The sequence below is a fragment of the Anomalospiza imberbis genome, chromosome 5 (assembly GCF_031753505.1).
Source record: "Anomalospiza imberbis isolate Cuckoo-Finch-1a 21T00152 chromosome 5, ASM3175350v1, whole genome shotgun sequence".
Classification (NCBI taxonomy): Eukaryota; Metazoa; Chordata; class Aves; order Passeriformes; family Viduidae; genus Anomalospiza; species Anomalospiza imberbis.
The window spans coordinates 68183119-68202727 of NC_089685.1; the positions used below are offsets into that span (position 1 = coordinate 68183119).

At 39.4% G+C, this 19609-nt stretch overlaps 1 protein-coding gene across 12 annotated transcripts in view; it reads left to right on the top strand.

Annotated features, from left to right (window-relative positions):
- Nucleotides 1-19609, top strand: part of ERC1 (ELKS/RAB6-interacting/CAST family member 1) — a 278983-nt gene that overhangs the window by 236811 nt on the left and 22563 nt on the right. For 7 of the 12 annotated variants that reach the window (XM_068191757.1, XM_068191762.1, XM_068191759.1 and 4 more), the window contains one exon: nt 10059-10160. In XM_068191757.1, coding sequence (XP_068047858.1) covers nt 10059-10160 — 102 coding nt within the window. Of the gene's footprint in view, nt 1-10058; nt 10161-11741; nt 11809-19609 lie in introns of all 12 variants that reach the window. The other 5 variants (XM_068191764.1, XM_068191765.1, XM_068191770.1 and 2 more) reach the window with 1 other exon arrangement.

Below are 19609 nucleotides of genomic sequence, written 5' to 3' on the forward strand. Positions count from 1 at the left end.
CTGAGACAAAAGCAGAGTAACTGAAGTGGTTGTGTTAGGCAGTTTTGTGAAGTTGAGCATTTGAAAGTGGATTTATTTTGGAAAGGAGAACCAAATAGAATAACAAAGGAAAGGGGCACAGAGTAAGGTAGTTGAGGGTAAGATGAGCAGGGTATGGAGTGAAGCAGAAGAGAAAAGGGAAGGAGAAATTTCAGGCAAATAGTAATAACAAAACAGGAGACCCATCAATGATGTCAAGCAAAGTTTTTTTCTGTATTTGATAGCAATATTTGCCTGTCCTATAGGATATAACATAGGTAATTTAGAGGGTTTGCCTTCAGATTTTGCGTAGATTTTGTAAGACTAACCTTACCTGTAGTGTTCAGTGTTGATGCTTACATTGCACAAGTTTAAAGTAATCGCAAGATCAATGAAATGTTGATATGTATTTCAACCTTAGTATAACCTGAGATACCTTTCAGATTTTGCTTTGTAAAAAACTTTACCAACCTATCAAAGTCTTTAGGAAGAGTTTATGCTCCAAAATACATTTCATTTTGTTTCTCTCATCATTTCTTATCTTTGCTTTTCTGTTATTCTTTAAAACATAAGATTAAATTTTTAGTTTGGACCCACAAATACACAGTGAGAAGGGAAAAATGAGCAAGGGGGAAGGTACAATCAGAAGTTTTCAGCAGTTTGATTAATGAGGACCACAGCAAAGACTGGTATTTCCTTTTGCATTGTTATAGAAGTAGCATTTCACTTTTTTCTTAAAGTGCTTTGTCTTTGGTAGTAAGTATCCAAGTAGATTAAAAAGACAATAAACTGTATCTATTAAACATTCAGCAGACCCATGATCATGAGAGGCTTGCTTGCTGCTGATCACTTGAGAATTTGTAGCAGGTCAGTCTCCCGGAATCCAAAAGAAAGGCATGTACCAAAAAATTCCACTTCTGTGTAGCATTTAGTGCAAGGATATCTTGAGAGTCTATATCCAGACTCTTACAATTCCAACAAAATGTGTTAGTTTGGATTCCAAAGAAGAAGAGCTTGAATGGCAGTGCCATCCATCTGCTTAGCTGAGCTGTAGTTCCTACCCAGTAACTTTTCAATTTATTGACCATTTTCAACCAAATTTGACAGAGGAAAAGAAGTCTCAAAGATTTTGTAGATTTATAGGAAATTCATTAACATGCACAGCTGAGCAAAGGCAAAAAGAGCCCAAAGTAGAGCTCCCACAGAGGGGAAGGCAAGGAGGATCGAGCTGTGCTAAATTTTATTTGGCTGTAGCACACACATATGGCTGGCCATTCTGAACATACATACTTTCACACTGGTCCCAGCCTGGAGACACCATGGGGGAGGCAGGCTGCAGAAAGAGATTGTTACATGGGTTGAAGGCCATGCTTAGAAGATGGAGAACACAAATCCAAAGCACTCAGATTTCATCAGTCAATATGGAAGGGTAGTAGAGTAGACTCACATGCTCTTCAAGGGTAGCCATGCTGTCTGCAAAAGAAATTGCTTCTTTACTGATTAAAGAAGCAGTGAAGATGGCACAGTAGTCTGAGAGGGGATGTAACAGCATGCTTTAACAAAAAAAAACAGTTGTTAAGCTAATTTAAATCAATTAGTCTTTCCTGTTTTGAGGGTGTGTGGCAGCAAAAGATACTGATCTTATATTCTCTTCTGCAGCAAGATCCTTCTCTTCCATGGTGTGGAATCAAGATGAGATTTGCCCTAACTGCACCACAGGGCGGGCTCATAAAACAGAAAATACCTTCTTATTTTAAACCTAGAGGTTTTATCTGCTCAAAAATGGAATGTGAACATAACCAGTTCTCGTACTTTACCTTAAGAATGAAAACAGCAGCTCATTTTGTTTGCTGTTCTGTCTTCAGATCAATTTCAGTCAATAATCTCTTGGATTTTCTGTTGTGTGAGAGATCCAGGACTCTTGGGGGATGTTGTTGTGGTTTACCGTTTGTCCTGCTGATGCTGCCTGAATGTAATTTCTTGATGCGTAGCCCACCCGTTCTCTTAAAATCAGTTTTACTGTATGATTGTAAATGTCCTCAGACTGCAGCACTCCCTCAGACATCTTTGAGATACAGGAAGACACACCTTAATGATATTTCTGCCTAAAACCCTTACATGCAGTGGAAAGATGCCAAAGAAATAACATACTTGGCTTGCTCCTGAGTAGTTAACCATGAGAGGAGGTATTTTTTATTTTTAGTTCCCTTTCAAACCTGTGACTGGGCAGGTTCCAGCTTTTATGGAACAAGTAATTGAGAAAGGCAGTTCTATTACCACTGATCTTAAAACACATCTTGAGGTATCTCTAAAAAGTGTAAAAGAGAGCTAAAGAAACATATACTATGGTGATTGTATGGTATAACACAAAAAGGAATCCCAAATGCAGATCTGATTTGGATTTTTTTGTGTGTCACTGGTTTTCTTCATACAGGAATCAGAGCAATAGATTTCAATAGACTTTGTCACTGGGCAATTCCATGGTTTCATGGCTTGTTCATCTCCTAAGGAGCTAAGTTCCAAGAGACACATTCCTGTACAGGGAAAAATTCAGTTCCAAGTTTATTTTTAATCCCATCCACATATGTCTACATATGTCAAGTCTCACAGAGCATGCCCTATCTAGATGATCTGCCTCCTTTAGTTTAGTTCAAAGGCTTGAATTCTTCAGGATGAAGCTTCTCAGTAATTATCACATGTGGGGAGATGAAGAGGAAAATGACATCTTTAAACACAGAAATTAGCTGGACTGATAAAGTCACTTTTAAAGTAATATTGTTGGAAGATTGCCAGCAGCCAATGCAGAAGGCAACATCTCAGGTAGAACTGTGTTAAATCCTGCAGGCTTTGACAAACCCCAGCAGCTGCACAGGCTCTTTGCTGGGCTCACAAAAGCACAGGCTCCTGCATGTGCAGAAACATAGAAGTGGGAATGGGTTTTATGTCTATGCACTTGAAATTTGTGCTGGTTTGCTGCTAATAGAGAAATCTCAGTTGCTAATCTTAAACATAGCCAAAAGGAAAGCCAAACCTAACTACTGATGTGTCTTTTAGACTTTACAAAGATGGCAATTCAGTGTGTGCCATCTCTTTACAAATTTGAGAAATGTCTCCCTTTTCATAAAATATCATGAGTGGGAAGAGGGCACAGTTAAATACGTAAACAATCTTTCAGAGTCCTAAAGCTCTAGGTAAGTACAGGTGCAAGGTAGTATGTTTAGGGTAGGTATAGACTCGAGGCAGTACATTTAAGGTAGGTGAAGATAAACTCAAGGCAGGCCATCATATTCGAATAACAGGGATTATTCTTTCTCTGTTTTTCACAGCCAGATTCCAGCAGGGAGCTGGTTGGACATTAACAGGGATTATGGCTCACTGCAGGTTTCTAACAAGGAGAAAAGAACTATCTAAAAGCCTTCACAAGTGAATAATTCTCAGAGATACTGAATTCGGCCCACACTTTGAAAGAACATCACCCGAGTTTTTCCATTATATTTCAGTGTTATTAGTGACAAAAATGTTTCTGAACTGTTGCTTTTTTCATGTGCTTCTAGTGAAACATTCTGCTCAGATTAAAATGGGATAACTCCTTTAATGCACCAACACACTGCCTCCACCACACACTCATTTGTCATAAGTACAGTCATTACATTAATATTTACTTAATGTGGGGTTTTTTAAACTCTACATTAAAGGATTAATAAAGCTTGTTTAGACTGGTTAGCAAAACCAAAATTACCCCACGCAAATATTCTACAAAAAATTAGAAAGGAGTCACTGATGTCATCGTTTGTGCTGTGTTTCTTGGTGGAGGAACAGACTTGATGCAAACTCTTTGAGTAAATTACTGCAATGAGCATATGCAGCAGACTGGAGTAATACAGAGAATGCACAGCTCATGATCTGTTTCTTAGAGAGCTTCTCTAGAGATACAGAAATGTGTGATTCCCATGAATAAAACAACGTTTCTAAAGCTTTCCAGGGTAATGGTTACCAGAACACTAGCTGTCCTGCAGAAATGCTTAAGAAAGGTATGTACTCTCATTAGAACATACAACTTAGTGCAAGCTTGCAAATGAAAACATTCTGTAAAATATATTATAAACAATGTCTGTAGTTATATCTGTGGGTTTCAGATTTATGTGTGGGATTCCACAATAGAGAGTTTGTCAGATCTGGGCAGCACTCCTATAGGCTTTACCAGCTGAATTGCAGAGTATCTCTCTGACTTTCCCCTAAACTTTGTGGATCAGCAGCAGTTCTGGTTTTTCTCATGTAATCATTTAGCTGTGATAAAATCAATTAATTTGGTCTTTAGTGTTGAGGTGCACAAGCAAGCTGCCAGTGTGGCCTGCAGTGAACATAAAATAACGTACTTCTAGGAACCTACAGGTGAGAGAGTGCTTTGAAGCAGTGCTTCCATGAATGAGGAACTGAGTGATTTTTTAAAAATTAACTATGGCTACAGTTTTGGCAAGTAAAATAGTGTACATGTGCAGTTTGCAATGAAAGTTTTCAGGTGTTGGTTATGTTAGTTTAACCATGGTAATTTCCTTGTTTACCCAAACATTTAATGATTGTAGAATACAGGCAGAAGTGAACTATATGGTACCCAGGGGAAAAAAAAAAAGTAATGAAAATGCAGTGAAATCATAGCAGGACCATGAAACAACCAAAGAGAGCATGTTTAAAGAAGTTCTGATGCTGAACATTTCACATTCATGATTAAAACAGATTTATCTTGTGTTTTCTCCTGGTGCTTTTTTTCTTTTAATATAACTGCCTGCTGTACCAAGGGATAGGGAAGAAGAAAGACTTAAATAATGACAGGAAGTAAAAAAGGCATTAGCAGTTACTGTATCAAAGAGGCAAAAGGAAAATTGCAGAAATTCTGGGATGCAAAAACGGAGGGGTGGGCGAGATCTGATATTTCTAGAGTAAAGTCTGGTATATGACCAGGGGAAGTTGAGTTTTTTTAGATGCAGTAGCCTTGCAAATATTTTGCTCTAGACCTGCAGTTCATAGACTTTGGTCTGCAGAGCCAAGGCCTCCACAGTCATTCCTGGCTTTCAGCTAGGAGCTGGAGAGTGTGTGGTGGCTCTTGAGTAATTTTGAGAATTTACACCAGTATGAAGGTTTGGGACTGTTCTTTGCATGGTAACTATTGGAAGAAAAGAGCATTGTCAAGGGCTTTGACAAGCTGTGGGGGCTTTGGGGAAGGCATAATTGGAGGGCCAGGAGTAATTTTATAAAATCTGTCAAAAAAAAATTTAAAAAAAAAAATCACAAAACCTGTTGGGTTGTGGAATTTTATCCAATTTTCTGCATACCAGCATTTTTTCTGCACATGCCTGAAGAACATACCTGTCAGGGCACACGGTATTTTTTATAAGCAAAATTTGAACCTGACATCCGGTTCCTATCATTGCTAGTTCTGCTTACAGCTCTGGAGGTTTTAGACAAAAGCACTCCTGACACAACTGATTTGTCTGCACTGCTCATTTATTTTCTCACAGGACCCTGTGGTTAAACCACTTTGTTGTTCATACTTTTTACAGTGATGTAGAAATGCTTGCCCTAGGATCTGAGCCATAACCTCATGAGGTGGGAGAGGATTGTATAATAGCAGCATGACAAACCAGCTCAGGACTGCAGGATGTTGGAGTGGTTCCCCACAGAAAAGTAAACGGTTTGTTTTTAAATCATTACAACGGCCATTTGGTCTAGAAATTTCCATCCTTTCGGACATTTTTTTTTTTCTGTGGAGGAGCAATAGGAGAGAAACTCAGTTCATGTATTTACAGTTATTTTTAAAATTTCTAATTAAAAGTTTGTCATTAGTAGTCCAGTCTTAAGCAGAAACTCTTTATTTCTATGTTTTATATAAAATGATTGTAAAAATATTATAATATTATATATTTTATTTGCAACACTGCTTGGGCTTTAAATTTTGGAAAATAATTCATAGTGGTATCTATCAGGAAATAAGCTGCTTTTCTTCCATCTTTTGATTTTTGCCTAATTCCAATCCAATATATATGCATAAATTAATTCCTTTAATTGAATCACAATACTAATTTTGGCATTTTGTTGCCACAAACACACACACTTAAATGAACAACAGCTGCAGTGAGAGGTCAGGTTGAATTAAAGGGGGAACATAGAAAATGTCCTTCTAGGTGAACTGATCCCATAGGCTTGTCATCAGAGATTGTTCTGGGTTTAAATGTTCGAAGGGCTGTAATGGAGCTAAGCAACTAAACCATATTTGGCAAGTAGAGGAATCTTGGAACTTATCTCCCTCTTCTTCTGAAAAGCTGAGCTTTGAAACTCTCAAATGATCTGATGAAAATTCCAAATAATAAGAGCTGCAGCGTATTTTAGGTCGGAGTAGACCTCTGTGTCTGGCCACCTGCTGGGAGCATCACTAATTAGAGCAGCTTGCTCAAGGCCCTGTTCAGCTGCATTTTCAGTATCTTCAAGGATGGAGATGCCACTGTCTCCTGGCAGCCTGTTCTGACATTTGATGCACCTCATTATGAAAAGAATTTTCCTGATCTCTAATCAGAATTTTCTCTGTTCCATTTTACATCTGTCATTTCCTGTCCTGTCCCCTCCAATGGCTTCATGTCCTCTATACCCCCTATCAAGTAATTTTAAAAAGCCTCCTCTTTTCCAGGCTAAACCAGCACAATTCCATCAGCCACTTCTCAATACCTGCTGCCAAGTATTAATAGTAGGTTCTACTCGAATTTAAGTGACAGAAGTACATGACCTCTTCAGTTTGACTTGAGAATTCTCTCTGAGGCCCTCTGTGCTTTTTGCTGACCAGACCCAACCCAGAGGGAGGTGTGTGGCTTCCCTGAGGCCTGGGTAAGGGACATCACCAAGAAACTTCCCAGCCTGGTGCAGCCATTGGTTGTTACCCTCTTACAGTTTTCTGAGTGGGCAGCAACAAACTCCCAGCAAAAAGGATAAGGACAGTGAGGAGGGGCCTCAGAGCCTTGGGAAAACTGGCCAAGGGATCTGGAACGCACGTTGTGTTCTTTTCTGTGCTGCCACTTGCAGGGAATGATGGAGCAAGAAGCAGGAAGGTCATGCAGATGCACACCTGGCTTCAAGAGTGGTGTAAACAGCAGCATTTTGTGGTTTTGATCATGGGTGAATTTATACAACACTGAGCTTGCTGGCAGCAAATGGGGTCCACCTGTATCAGAAGGGGAAAGGGATCTTAGCTCAGGACTCAGCGGGACTCATTGAGAGGGCTTTAAACTAGATTGAAAGGGGACGGGAGCATAGCCAGGCTCGACAGAGATAAGGTGTGGGGCCAACCTGCTGGAAAGCAGCTCTGAGGAGAAGACCCTGGGGGTCCTGGTGGACAACAAGCTGTCCATGAGCCAGCAGTGTGTCCTGGAAGCCAGGAAGGCCAATGGTATCCTGGGGTACATTAGGAAGAGCACTGCCAGCAGCATGGGAGTGATCCTGCTCCTCTAGTGAGGCCACACCTGGAGTGTTGTGGCTAGTTCTGGGCTTCTCAGGACAAGAGGGACACAGAGCTCCTGGCGTGTGTCCAGTGGAGTGACAAACATAATGAAAGGATTGCAGCATCTGTCTTACGAGGACAGGCTGAGGGAGCTGAGCCTGCTCAGCCTCAAGAAGAGACAAATGAGAGGAGGCCTTAACAATGTCTGTCAGTGTCTGCAGGAAGGGTGTCAGAGGGGGGACCAAGCTCTTGGACCAAGCTCTTCCTGGTGGTGCTGAGCAATAGGACAAGGGGCCATGGGCAGAAACTGATGCACAGAAGTTCCACCTGAACATGAGGAAGAACTTCTTTCCTGTGCAGGTGACCAAGCACTGGAACAGATTGTCCAGAGAAGGTGTGGAGTCTCCTTTTTTGGAGATAGCCAGGAACCAGCTGGATGCAGTGCTGTGCCGTGTGCTCCGGGATGGCCCTGCTGGAGCAGGGAGGTGGGAGTAGATGACCCACTGTGGTCCCTTCCAGCCTGACCCAGTCTGGATTCTCTGCAATGTTTATGTTCTTCTCTACCCATACCAGCTAGCATAGTTTGTTTGGGTTTTTGGTGGGTTTTTTTGGTTTTTTTTCACATAATGTATAGCTCTTCTCTATCTGAGAAGAGCTACGCTTTCTCTCAGGAAGGTTAATGTGCTGTACTAGCATTCTGCTAAACATCTGGGTTTCAATAGCTTTTCTTCACATACACACACACACCGAAAGTCATGTAAGAATTTATTATTTATTATCAAAACAATAAATTTCCAGGGAAATGTGAAATGGTTTAAAATCAATTGTTCTCATTGCAAAGAAGAAACTGTTGAAGAGACAACCTTAAATGTAATAAAATAATAAATATTAAGAAAGTGCCTTTACAATAAACTGGTTGTTTAAGGATTAATGTAGCATGTTTCAAGTAGTGATTTATGAATGATGAGTCAGACTTGGAATTCAGAACTTGCTTGACAAAGCAGAGCAAACAATAAAAAAATTTTGCATGATGAAATTGCTTATTGCTTAAGCTCAATTTACTATTAGCTTTTGTTAAATTATTCCAAAATAAAATCAAATCCAGATTCAAACCCTGGACCTTCTCTCTCATGATCTGAATAGACACAAGTAGAATCTGCATTCTCTAGCTTTGGGATGCTCATTAAACTTAGAGTTTTCAGTGAGAAACCATGGAATTATGAAGGGATTGAATCAACAGCTGGCATTTCTATCAGCTTTGAGCTTTCATTTAAGACATTTAATTTTAGTGCATATCTGATTATTTCATATGTCTAGCTGTAGAAAATTTGCTCTGTATCATATCCAATGTAGGTCAGGGTAGTCTTTTGATTTCCTTAGAATACAAAATTTCACAAAGCTCAAAGTGGGGATCTTTGTGCCTTCTGAGCTGGCAGGAGAAATGCCATCTCTCAGTTCTGGGGCTGCTCCATGTGTGAGTTCCCGATGACCCTGGCATCCAGATAATGCGAAGGGAGGCAGCACTTGGCTTTGCAAGACCTTCACCCATCCCTTTTGGCTTCCCACAGAGTATCATTGCTGCCTGAATGGCCTTTGTGAGCCCTGCTGGGGGGCTGGGACACTCTTCCAGGTGCATTTCTTTCCTTGTTTGTTTGTGTTTGTAGGTGTTCAGGGACCTCATTTCAGGGTAGTCTGTTAAAAGGGCTTTGTCTAACTAACATTCTCCTTTGCAGACACAGCCAGGTAATGTATTTTAATGTTCTTTGCAATCGCTTACCTAGAATGGTATTGTTAAATGCCATTTATTCTTAGACTATTTTCTACAGTATGTTTTCAAAATCCTATCTCTTCTGGAACTGGAAATTTCCTAAGAAGTTGAAGAAAACAAAAAAACATGTCTCATACTTTGCTAATTCTTTACTTGACTGTTTTAATTTTATGAGCCTTCATTATGATACTTTTTCTTTCCCAATATCTATTTATTAACTTTTTAATTTCCTCACAGGATGGCTTTTGTATAATTAACATTTTTCTGACCAGTCTCAGAATTTTTCTGTTCTTTGATATATCAATTGAAAACTGATTTACATATTGTACTGGATGGATTTCTTAAGTAATAACCTATGTTCAGCTTATTTACTTTTTGGTTTTTAAAACTGACTGTTTTCTGAGGGCTTCACTGGGGGTTTTTTAATTGACTTAGGGACACCCAACTCATGTTTTCAGTGAATTACTCTCCAAGTTGGTGTTTGAACCATAATCCCAAGCATCTCTAAAAAGAAATTAATTTCTTGTACAGCACAAGTTTTAGTAGGTGCAAGTCAGATGATGCATTTAATTGCACAACTAATTTAGCCCTAAAGGGAATGGTTTGGAGTGTGTCTCCACAGTTTTTACCAATTCTCTACGGTAATACCAACTGATGTCTAGGCATGTTTCTTTTTTTCCCCATGAATGGATTTTGGATATGCACTTGTATAAATGCTCTGTTCCCTTTAGTCCCCATGATAACCTTAGAAGGTAGACTGAGATTCTTTTTTCTTGCTTTTTTTAATAGACTCAGAACCGTATGAAGCTGATGGCTGACAACTATGAGGATGACCACCTCAAATCCTCATCCCATTCCAACCAAACCAACCACAAGCCCTCCCCTGACCAGGTAATGTCTCTCTCTTTTTTTGTTTTTAAAGTAATTTTTGCTGTGAGGGCTGATGATTTTGTGTCATAAATAGTTTTCCCTGACATGCTTGCAGTACCTTGGAACAAAAGTAGCATTCCAAAATGCAGTTATAAACCAGAACTGAGTGTTGCTGTTGTGTTGGCTTTGTGCAGAGCTCCTGAATGAACAGTTCCTGGTACCAAGCTGTTGTTAGGTGGGTGGAGGGGAGGAGGTACATTGAAAAGGAACAAAAACATTACTCTCCTAAAATGCGAGAGTCAAGTCCTGTATGACATACTCAGATTTTAGTAGCTCAAGTTTACTGCTTGAGTGTGTGGAGTGTCCAGGACTGTTTCTTGTCTTCAGTAGCAGGAAATCGTGCTCCAGGATCAGCTTTCTGATCTATGGATTGCATACGAGCAGTTCCCTTCATTTCCCACGAGGAAATCCCAGCCTCGGTGCCAAATGAGCACAGACTGCTCCCTCACAAACTCAATGGGCCATGAACTGAAGGAAAATCAATTTACCATCTCCAAAGCAGTGAGGAGCCTCCTGTGGCATTTACAAAGCACAGCCATGTACTTGATAACTGTTAGAGAGATTAACCATCCCTTGGGTAGCTCAGAAAATGCCAACATAATTGCGCATCCCATGTTGTAATCTCATCCACTGCAGTTTAATTAAAATATTAGCCATCATTAATCACTGCCTCGATGGAGTGGAGGAATGCTTCTCTTGCCCTCTGACTCGTGTAGCAATTGAAGGGAAGCATATCTCTCTAGACCTTTAAGTGCCAGCTTAGTGATACACAGAAATAACGAGTAAGGTACACGAGGAAAATGGCAAAAGCCAATTCCTTATTCACCCTGCAAAAATAGATCTTGAAAAATCTCTTCTCATGTCTGCATCAGAAAACAAGAAGGAGTATATACAATCAAACAAACAGAAAAAACTTTGATTTTCAAGAGAACTTTCCTTTGCATCCTAATTTAATACCTTCCTCCACTGTATGTCAACTGGCTTGAATTTTCTGCAGTGTTTGTGGAAGATGTTGGTGTTTCACTCTCCATTTTCAGGAGAGTGAAATTGTTAATACTGAAAATTAAATGGATTTCCTAATCTGAATTTGGTGCAAATGTTAGAATATCTGTTGTTTCTACACTGGAAGTATACAGAGAGCTGAAGCCATTTCCAGCTTGTTACTTTAGTACATGCTTGCAAATGAAGGCAGCGTAGCATTCACAGACGAAATTGAAAAGATAACATGTAAAAACGAAATAAAATTCAGACAGTTACAGAAATTCTTGCAAAGACCCCACAGGGAAGGGCAATAGGGAAGAGAGGGGGTGGGAGGAGGCTCTGATTGCACTTCCCCTTTGCAAAGGGGCATTTGGAAAGCTGACAAAGCCTACAAGGGAGCAAAGAAAGCTGTACCTCAAGGTAGCTCAGAATACTGCATCAGGAATTGAAACACTTTGTACTACTGTTTGTACTTTATGTGCTTTAAATACTAACCAAGTCTTTATTTCATTCCCATGCTGCTCTGGGGCTTTCCTCCCATTGCCACCTGTGCACCTCTAGGATGAGGAGGAGGGTATTTGGGCATAACCAGTCAGATGCTCTTAGCTCAGCCATTTTGTTCAGAACGGTGAGAACCAACCTCTCCTGCCAATAGAAGAGTTTCCGACAGTCACTCCCACACCTCACTCCTGTGCTTTGTGAAACCTGGCTGTGCTCCCTCCCCTTGCTTCCATGTCCCTGCATGAGGGTGTTTCTCGTGTGTTTATGTGCAGTTTGTGATTTTCTTCTAATCATCCTATCGTCGTTTCACCGTGCTGCGGGGAGAACTTTCCAGGGCATGTAATTGAGTTTCTGTGCAAGTACGAGAGAACAGGAAATGTCTTTCATTTCATTTGTCATTGACTTCATGGAGGAAACGTTTTCAGTCAGATTCTTTTTCAAAGCAGTTTGCGCCGTAGCCAAACCTATGTGTGCTTTTTCAATTCTGGTTTGTAAAGAATTTGCTTGAGGATAGTGTTCCTCCTGAAGATAATGTTCCTTCTGAAGGTTTTAAGCATGTTGAGATCTGCTGCAGAGATTGCTGCCGTGCACGCTGACCTACCTATTCACAGATACTTATCAACTCACAGTGTGGGATTCTCTAGATGGACTAGGAGTATGAATTGTCTATAAATGTGAAGGCAAAGAGGAATATCCCCTTAACCTTCCTCTCTGCCTTCCATCTCCCTCATTCTTTCAAAACAGTGGGGGGGAAATTAGGAGCTGTTTTTCATTTAAAGTACGTTTTGTTTCTCTGTGTCCATGTCCACAATTTTTTCTTTTGTGCTGTCAAATTGTCCCCACAACAGCACCCATTTCCAAAAGGACAGAGGACAGAGCCTCTCTCCTCTTGCCTATTCTGTAACAAAAAAACCTCTTACTGGCCAGGAGTCAAGTACTGATTATTACACTACAGTACACAGGATTCATTTATGCCTTGGAGTATCAGTTTTAAAGCAGAAGGTATTTCTCTGAAGTACTTGAAGTATTTTAAAGTACAGTATTCTGACAGTATTTTAAAATCTGTATGAAATTTTTTCCTTCTTCACTTATCCTTTTAAGTAAAAAATATTTCATGTCAGTTTCTGTGCACTTTTTTCTAAGAATGTGATTTTTTCACAACAGTTGTTTGAAAGAAAACTGAAAATTTCTGTGGAAATCTTGGACCCTTGCATTTCTGAAAATTTTTACTTTGTATTAGATTTGTAAAATATTCATGAGAGAATAAGTCACTCTCCTCTCTTGCACTTGCTCAATTAGCTGCAGACTTTCAGTCTGACTGTATAGATCAAATCCCTCTTTTCAAGCCAACCACCTGAAAAATTTAATCCAACTGTGGCAGTGTCAAACTTGAATTTCATGCCTTGGGGTTTGAGCTGAGAAAATCTCTTTAGTGGACAAATTGATAAAGTGCTTCATTAATTTCCTCTCACTGTTGATTTCACATTCTCTTTGAATCACCGCTCTTGCAATGGTTGTGCGCTCGTGTATGTTGTTAAAAGTTTTAGAGATGATGCTTGTAAAGATCAGCTGAAGCACAGAAATTAAACAGGGGAGATCAGGTAAGTAAGTGATGAAAAGGAAGAGGACACTCTCTATGAAGGTAGGAATAATTCTGATTTTCCTTCTGGAGCAAACATGGAGTTTGTGTAGAGAACACTGAGAAAGATCTCTCTCTTTCCTCTCCCATGTGCTGATGCATTTAAGATTGCAACTGTGCTAAGAGTATGGTTTTTCATAGTTTTCTGAATTAAGTGTGGTTGACATTAAAAACAGCTTATCTCTCCACTTTGAGGCACTTTCCTCAGGAAAGCTGCTACAGAGTATCCCAGTCAAAATAATGAGTCAGCCAGCAGCCTTGCCTTCCACACATCTCATCGGAGAAACTTGTCAGGCTCGACATTGTCGTGCATGCATCAGCAGGGAAGGTATACAGGTGATGGATGCTTCCCAAGCCAGTTATTCCCAACAGAGTACATGTTTTTACTGTGATATTCCACGTTCATTAAAAAAAAAAAGTCCTTATTCTCTTTGTAAAAGCTAAGTTAGAGAGTCCCTAACCTCCATGTGTTAAATGAAATTTATGTATTCCAATGATAAAATGTAACTAATAGCATAGGACTTGGCAATGAGTTTGTTTTTTAAAGTTCCTTCAGGTCTGTGGATGCAATCACCTCCAGTCAATACTAAAGATTAAATGGAGACCAAAAAACTCTGTAAAATAGTTAACTACTTTATTTTATTTTTATGGTTCAGGTCTTAAGGCTTTTCCCCTCCAGCTTTCTGGAATTGACTGAATTTAATATTTAATTATGCCAATTCTGTACATGACAGCATTATCAGATAGAGCTCCCCTGAAATGGATCACTGTTCATAAACATATGCACCCTCCCTGTAATTTCTGAGGATGGTAGTTTACATTTCAGTTTATAGTTCAATGTAAATACCATCTTTCATCCTGAAATAGTTTTTCCTAGCATTTTTCACTTGGCTCATTTCCTTGCTGTCTGAATTTCTTGTAACTCCTTTTATTCCCCAGATGGAGCTCTATCCTCCTCTACATCCAAGTCAATTTCAGTGTGATTTCACTCGAGGATGCTTTTTGGTCCTTCTCAAATGCTAAACTGCTCTGGTCAATGGCTTAATTAGTTATCACTCACTTTTATCAAGAATAATATCAATTTACGCTCTAAGAGATCTAATACATGCAAAAGGATAGGTGTGTATGTGGGTGTATCTTCTTGTAAATTTGTGCCAGGTGTGTGCCACATGGGGGAAGTAGAAGCAAAGCTTCCATACAGAGATTTCCCAAGCTACACAGTTCATCCAGTTGTCTTGTGAAGCACAGCTCTGCTACCTAAAATGGGAGAAAATGTGGGTGTGGTTCAGAAATCTGCTTCATCCACTCATTAACTGAAAATTATTATTATGCTTATTAGAGCAACAGTAGAATGTCAGATAGCATGGAACTGGAGTACATAAAAATGGGGATATTTCAAGACGATGAAAATACTGGCAATCCCTATTACCATAAAAATATTGTAAGACAGAAAGGCTCTTTGTGACATTTTTCTTCAATACTTGAGTTTGATTTTAACTGAGAAGCAGTAAGCATTGTGAGTTGAGTACTGAAGGCACTCACAAAATTTAACACTTCAGATTTCAGAGGTGATGTCTGTGGTGGAAGGAGGGGGTAATTCATTACAGGAAAATATTTGGCCCATCTCAAGGCATCTTTGCCAGAGCAGTCAAACTACATGAAGTTTTCATTGGGATCACTACAACACTAAAAGTGTCTATACTTCAGGAAGTTTGAAGAGAACATTTTTTTTTCTACATTATTTGATGCTGATTTCTTTTAGTGAAGCAAATAGTTTTTCAAGACAAGTTCCATGTTTAAATTACACAGTCGTTCATTCACTACATAAATGTGATCTTCTCTCCACAATACACATTTTGTACAGAGCTGCTTTGTCCTGCTGCCACACTTTTGAAGTTCTCAGTACTGTCACTCACTACACTGTGACCTCATAAGCCTTTTGACTAGATTTATTGTCAGTCTGGTCTTTTTAATTGTTAGATCATTCAAAATGGTCAAAACCACTAGGCCTTCATGCCTGACTCATATTACATTGTAATTTACTGGACGCAGTACTAGACCACGATTCAGAAGATAAATTCTTTCCTGGCATCGTCTCCAGCCACTCACTTGTTCTCTTTCTCCCTGTCTCAAATTCTCTAATTGTAAAATGAGCTCTGATTGTAAATGAGTTTTTGTAAAAAGTGTAAGTTCTGCTTGGGAAAAATGCTGTATAAGTGCTAGGTATTATTACTGTGTGATATTTGGAAATTGTCTTGTTAAAGTGATATGATGGTGATTCTAATACCTCATTTTGAAATTGTTCCCGAAATTGTGTTAGATTTGTATTTGACTCTATTACTACTTCTTACTTTTTTTCAAAGATCCTATTCCTTCCCAAGAAAAGGGAAAATAACCCATATTTTCAAGGAGCTGCCATTCCAGCATGCTGGACAAAGCTCTTTCGACCACTGTGTCTTGTTCTTTACTGTCATCTCTTGTCTTCTGAAGAGTCATTTCTTCCCCTCTCTAAAAATCTACAAACGAATTGTTTACTATAATAATGATACTATTACAATTCTTCATCCAGGTCTGTATAAGCATTGTGAAAGTATCTTGGTGCTTGCCTTGGAGACATTTTGCCTTGTGCAAAATTTGAAGGCAGCTACTTGAGATAATCTTACGTTACTTAAACATGTCCTGACAGAGAGAGAGAGGCTCTATTTGCTTTGTCATATTGGTGACAGTCAGGGTCCTTCACTCCCCCTTTTTGGATGGGCAGCCTTTTAGTAAGAACCCTAATGTGATGCACTCAAATAAGATGATGTAACTAATATGTCCTTAGGAGGGTTAGAGAAGAATGCTTTCTTTGAGACAAAGTCAGCTTCTGCTCCTGGTCCTTTTCTTCTTTTGGAGAACAATTCTTCTGCTAGCTTTTTTTTTTTTTTTTAAACCTATTATTTTGCTGGTTAATAACTAATTTCTGTTAGAAGAATGTATTCTCTGTCCAAGAATGTTATATCTATGAGCACAAAAGAACTGATCTTGATACATTGTTAATCTTCTTTCTGATCCCAGAATGATAAAACTAAGATTTCCAAATGGAATTTTGTAATCTGAAGCTCTGGGATGAATTAAACACTCACAACAGAGGTGCAACTGGACTGTATCACCGTCTTCCTATTATTCTTACAGATCAAAGAAGAACACAAGTAGGATACTTACAGTCTAAAACATTCAAAACAGATGGCTGGTTTCTTTTTGTAGAGATTTGTGCTTTTCAGCAAAACAATTGCAAAAAGGCCATCATTCATTTCTGCCAGATGAGATTATGCCAGGTCTGTGTCTTATTTTCTCTTTTGATTTGCAGCTGAACATAATCTTCTACTAGTGGCTTGGTCTTTGTAGCAAGTAGGAATTCTGCACTCAAACATTATTGTTTCTGGCCACTTCCAGGAGAGTTGTTCTAGCAGTGTGTGTGATAGTCTCTGCTGTCTCCCATGCTGTCTCCCAGTTATTCTGAGCTCTGGCACCCCTAGACAGAACACTCAGAGACAGAGGACGAGCAGCTGCAGCCAAGCCCTTTTAGTTGTCAGTTAGGAGGAAAGAAACTGAGGGAGAGGGGAGATGAAAAATGTTAGAAAAAGAATGGAGGCCAAACCTGCTTTCCAGTGTATTAACTATGAAAATAAGCTCCAGAGAATGATAACTAAAATAAAAACTGTAAGGGCATGTAGCCATTCTAGACACTGCATTTTCCTGGCTGGTAAAGTTCATAATGACTGATGGACATGTCAGGATTTACAGTTCCATCTCACAGTAGGCTCACTATGGGCTCTCCAACTACATCTGATTTTTAAAGTAACTTTTACATAAGAACTACTATATATACATGTAATAGGTGTATTTATTCAGGGGATTTTGTGTTTGAATGTAGAGCGAGAAACTCCAGAAAGGCTTCCTAAAGACAGATAAACCTACATAAGTCTTTGCTTTGAAAGTGCCTTTCAGCAGGTGTCTTTCAGAGAGCTGCAACCACAGAATGAACGCCCAGAGTTAGGGAAGAGCAAGGCCAAGATTCCTGTCACCTGCAGACAGGGAGGTTACAGTTCACGTGAACAGGAAAAGCACTCATTGTGTTCTCTGGTAGACTACTTAGGAAATACCTTCTGGTCTGCATTAGCAGTGGAACAGACAGCAGAGCACAGCCCTGACCATCAGCATTGCCATGGACACACTCTCCCGTGCCTTGCTGCCATGCTCTGCTGTCAGAGGCACTGTTCCCCTTTATCCCTTGTAACAGGGAGAAGCAATAGACAAAATACAGCACAGCAAGAGATGTTTGTACTTTCTGGTTCACTCTTGCATAGACAGCAAGTGCTAGAAAGCTTGAATGCATTAAAAGTAGAAGCAAGCTGTTCTTATTTATTCTCAACTGCTATGTTTTTATAAAGAAGGAATCAGCATAAAATCTGACTGATTCTGTGAAATCAAAACTTGTCTCATTACACCTACAAAAGTTGGATCAGGTGAATGCTGTTTTAATCCGCAGTGTCATGTACAAGATGCCAACAGTTGTTAAACTATTTTTGCTTACTGTGGGATTACTTATTTTTTTCCTTGATGATAATTGTCAGTATCGTCAGTCTGACTACCCAGTTTCACAGCTTTCTGTAATTTAATTTATTTTTCAAAATCTTAACCTGGTAACTAACACAACTTACAGGGGTGAAGTGCTCGAATGAAGGAGATTTTAATAATAAAGAGGTGTGAGGTGTGCACAGTGCAATGAGTTTATTTAGGGGTAAGAGATTGAGTGAATGGCCTTGCTTTTGAAGGGAAGGGAGTGAGGAAACAGGTAAAATTCAAAGTCTGTGCAAACACTCCCTTCAGCTCTGCTGAGGTATCTCATTCCTGAAAGTTCATTTTCCCCTTGGTCCAGTCACAGGCCCCTCACATCAGTATTTCAGTTCTGATCTCCAGCAGTCCCTGCTGTTCCTCACGTGGTTCCCTGCCAACTTTGCTCCACAGCCCACATAAGTGAAAGTTGCCAGTGTCATGGAAAGCACTTCTGGATTTGTTATGTATAAAAATATTTTAGAACTACTTGCTCTTTTTGAGTGCTTCAGGAACCCTACCAACCCACTGCAATTCTCTGCCTCACCTACATGATGGGGAAAGGATTTTATTTAAACAGAGGGAGCTAATGACAAAACTCCTTTCCCTGGTTTGTTTTTTCTATTATTTTTTTCTGGTTTGGATTTTTCCCAAGGTGAAGAGGGTGAACTCTGGAAATCATTAATCCATGGGATTTGTTCATGGTGTATAAAAATTTCAAAAATCGTTTGCTATATAAAAATGATTTCCTAATTGATTCTGTCAGAAAGGAACTGAGTAAGACAGCTCTGTCAAAATAGCCAGAATCTCTTTTCACTTATATTGTTCTGGTTTACGAGGAGAAAATGATGAAGGTTAGAGTTAAATCCTTTTTTTTTTTTTTTTGTCTTTAAAACAAATCTAAAGAATACTGAGCCTCTCCTTGAGCTTTTGTGTGGAGGTCTTCTGAAGAAACCAAGTATCTCTGTGTATCAGTGAACTGAGCTGAACTGAACTGAGGTCAAGATGTGTCTTTTTGAGAACTTTCTTCTGTTTCCATTTAAAATAATGAAGGGAAGACATCAGTGATAAATTGCTCTGAATTTGGGAAAGCTTAGCACTTTCTGTGCCAAATTCATGCCTCATAAAACTCCAATGCATTCAGTGGTTACAATATTATTGTTGAACCCTTGTGTTTGTTGCCAAACAAGCACAAATGGTCTGAGCAAGAAGGCATAATTCAATTTGCCATGCAAATACTTCCAGACTGTGTCACTCACTATCTTAGTTTATTTTCCTATCTCCCAGTATAAGATATTTAGCTATAGAGGCAAAATATCCCTGTCTGGCAATATCTGTAATAAAACCCAGATACAGGGAGGTATACAAAGATTTGTCAGGTCCTTTTGAAATAATTGCTTTTTAACAAACATATGTGCTTACACAATCTTTGGCCCCATCTTCTCCTGTGCAGTGGTAGTTTGGGGATGTAGGTTTTGTTGGGTAGCACAGTTGCAACGGTATGTAACAAAGTTTGAAACTAATTTTCCACACTCACATGACAGATGTGGTTGATAGGAGATAAAGGACTACCTGCACTGTGTTTCCAAACGTATTTGTTATGTCCAGTCTAAAGTTTTGAGGAGGTGTTTGGTGGTGCTTTGGGTTTCTGCCTGGATTTTTTTCAGAATTCCTTCTTTATTTGTGCTGTGAA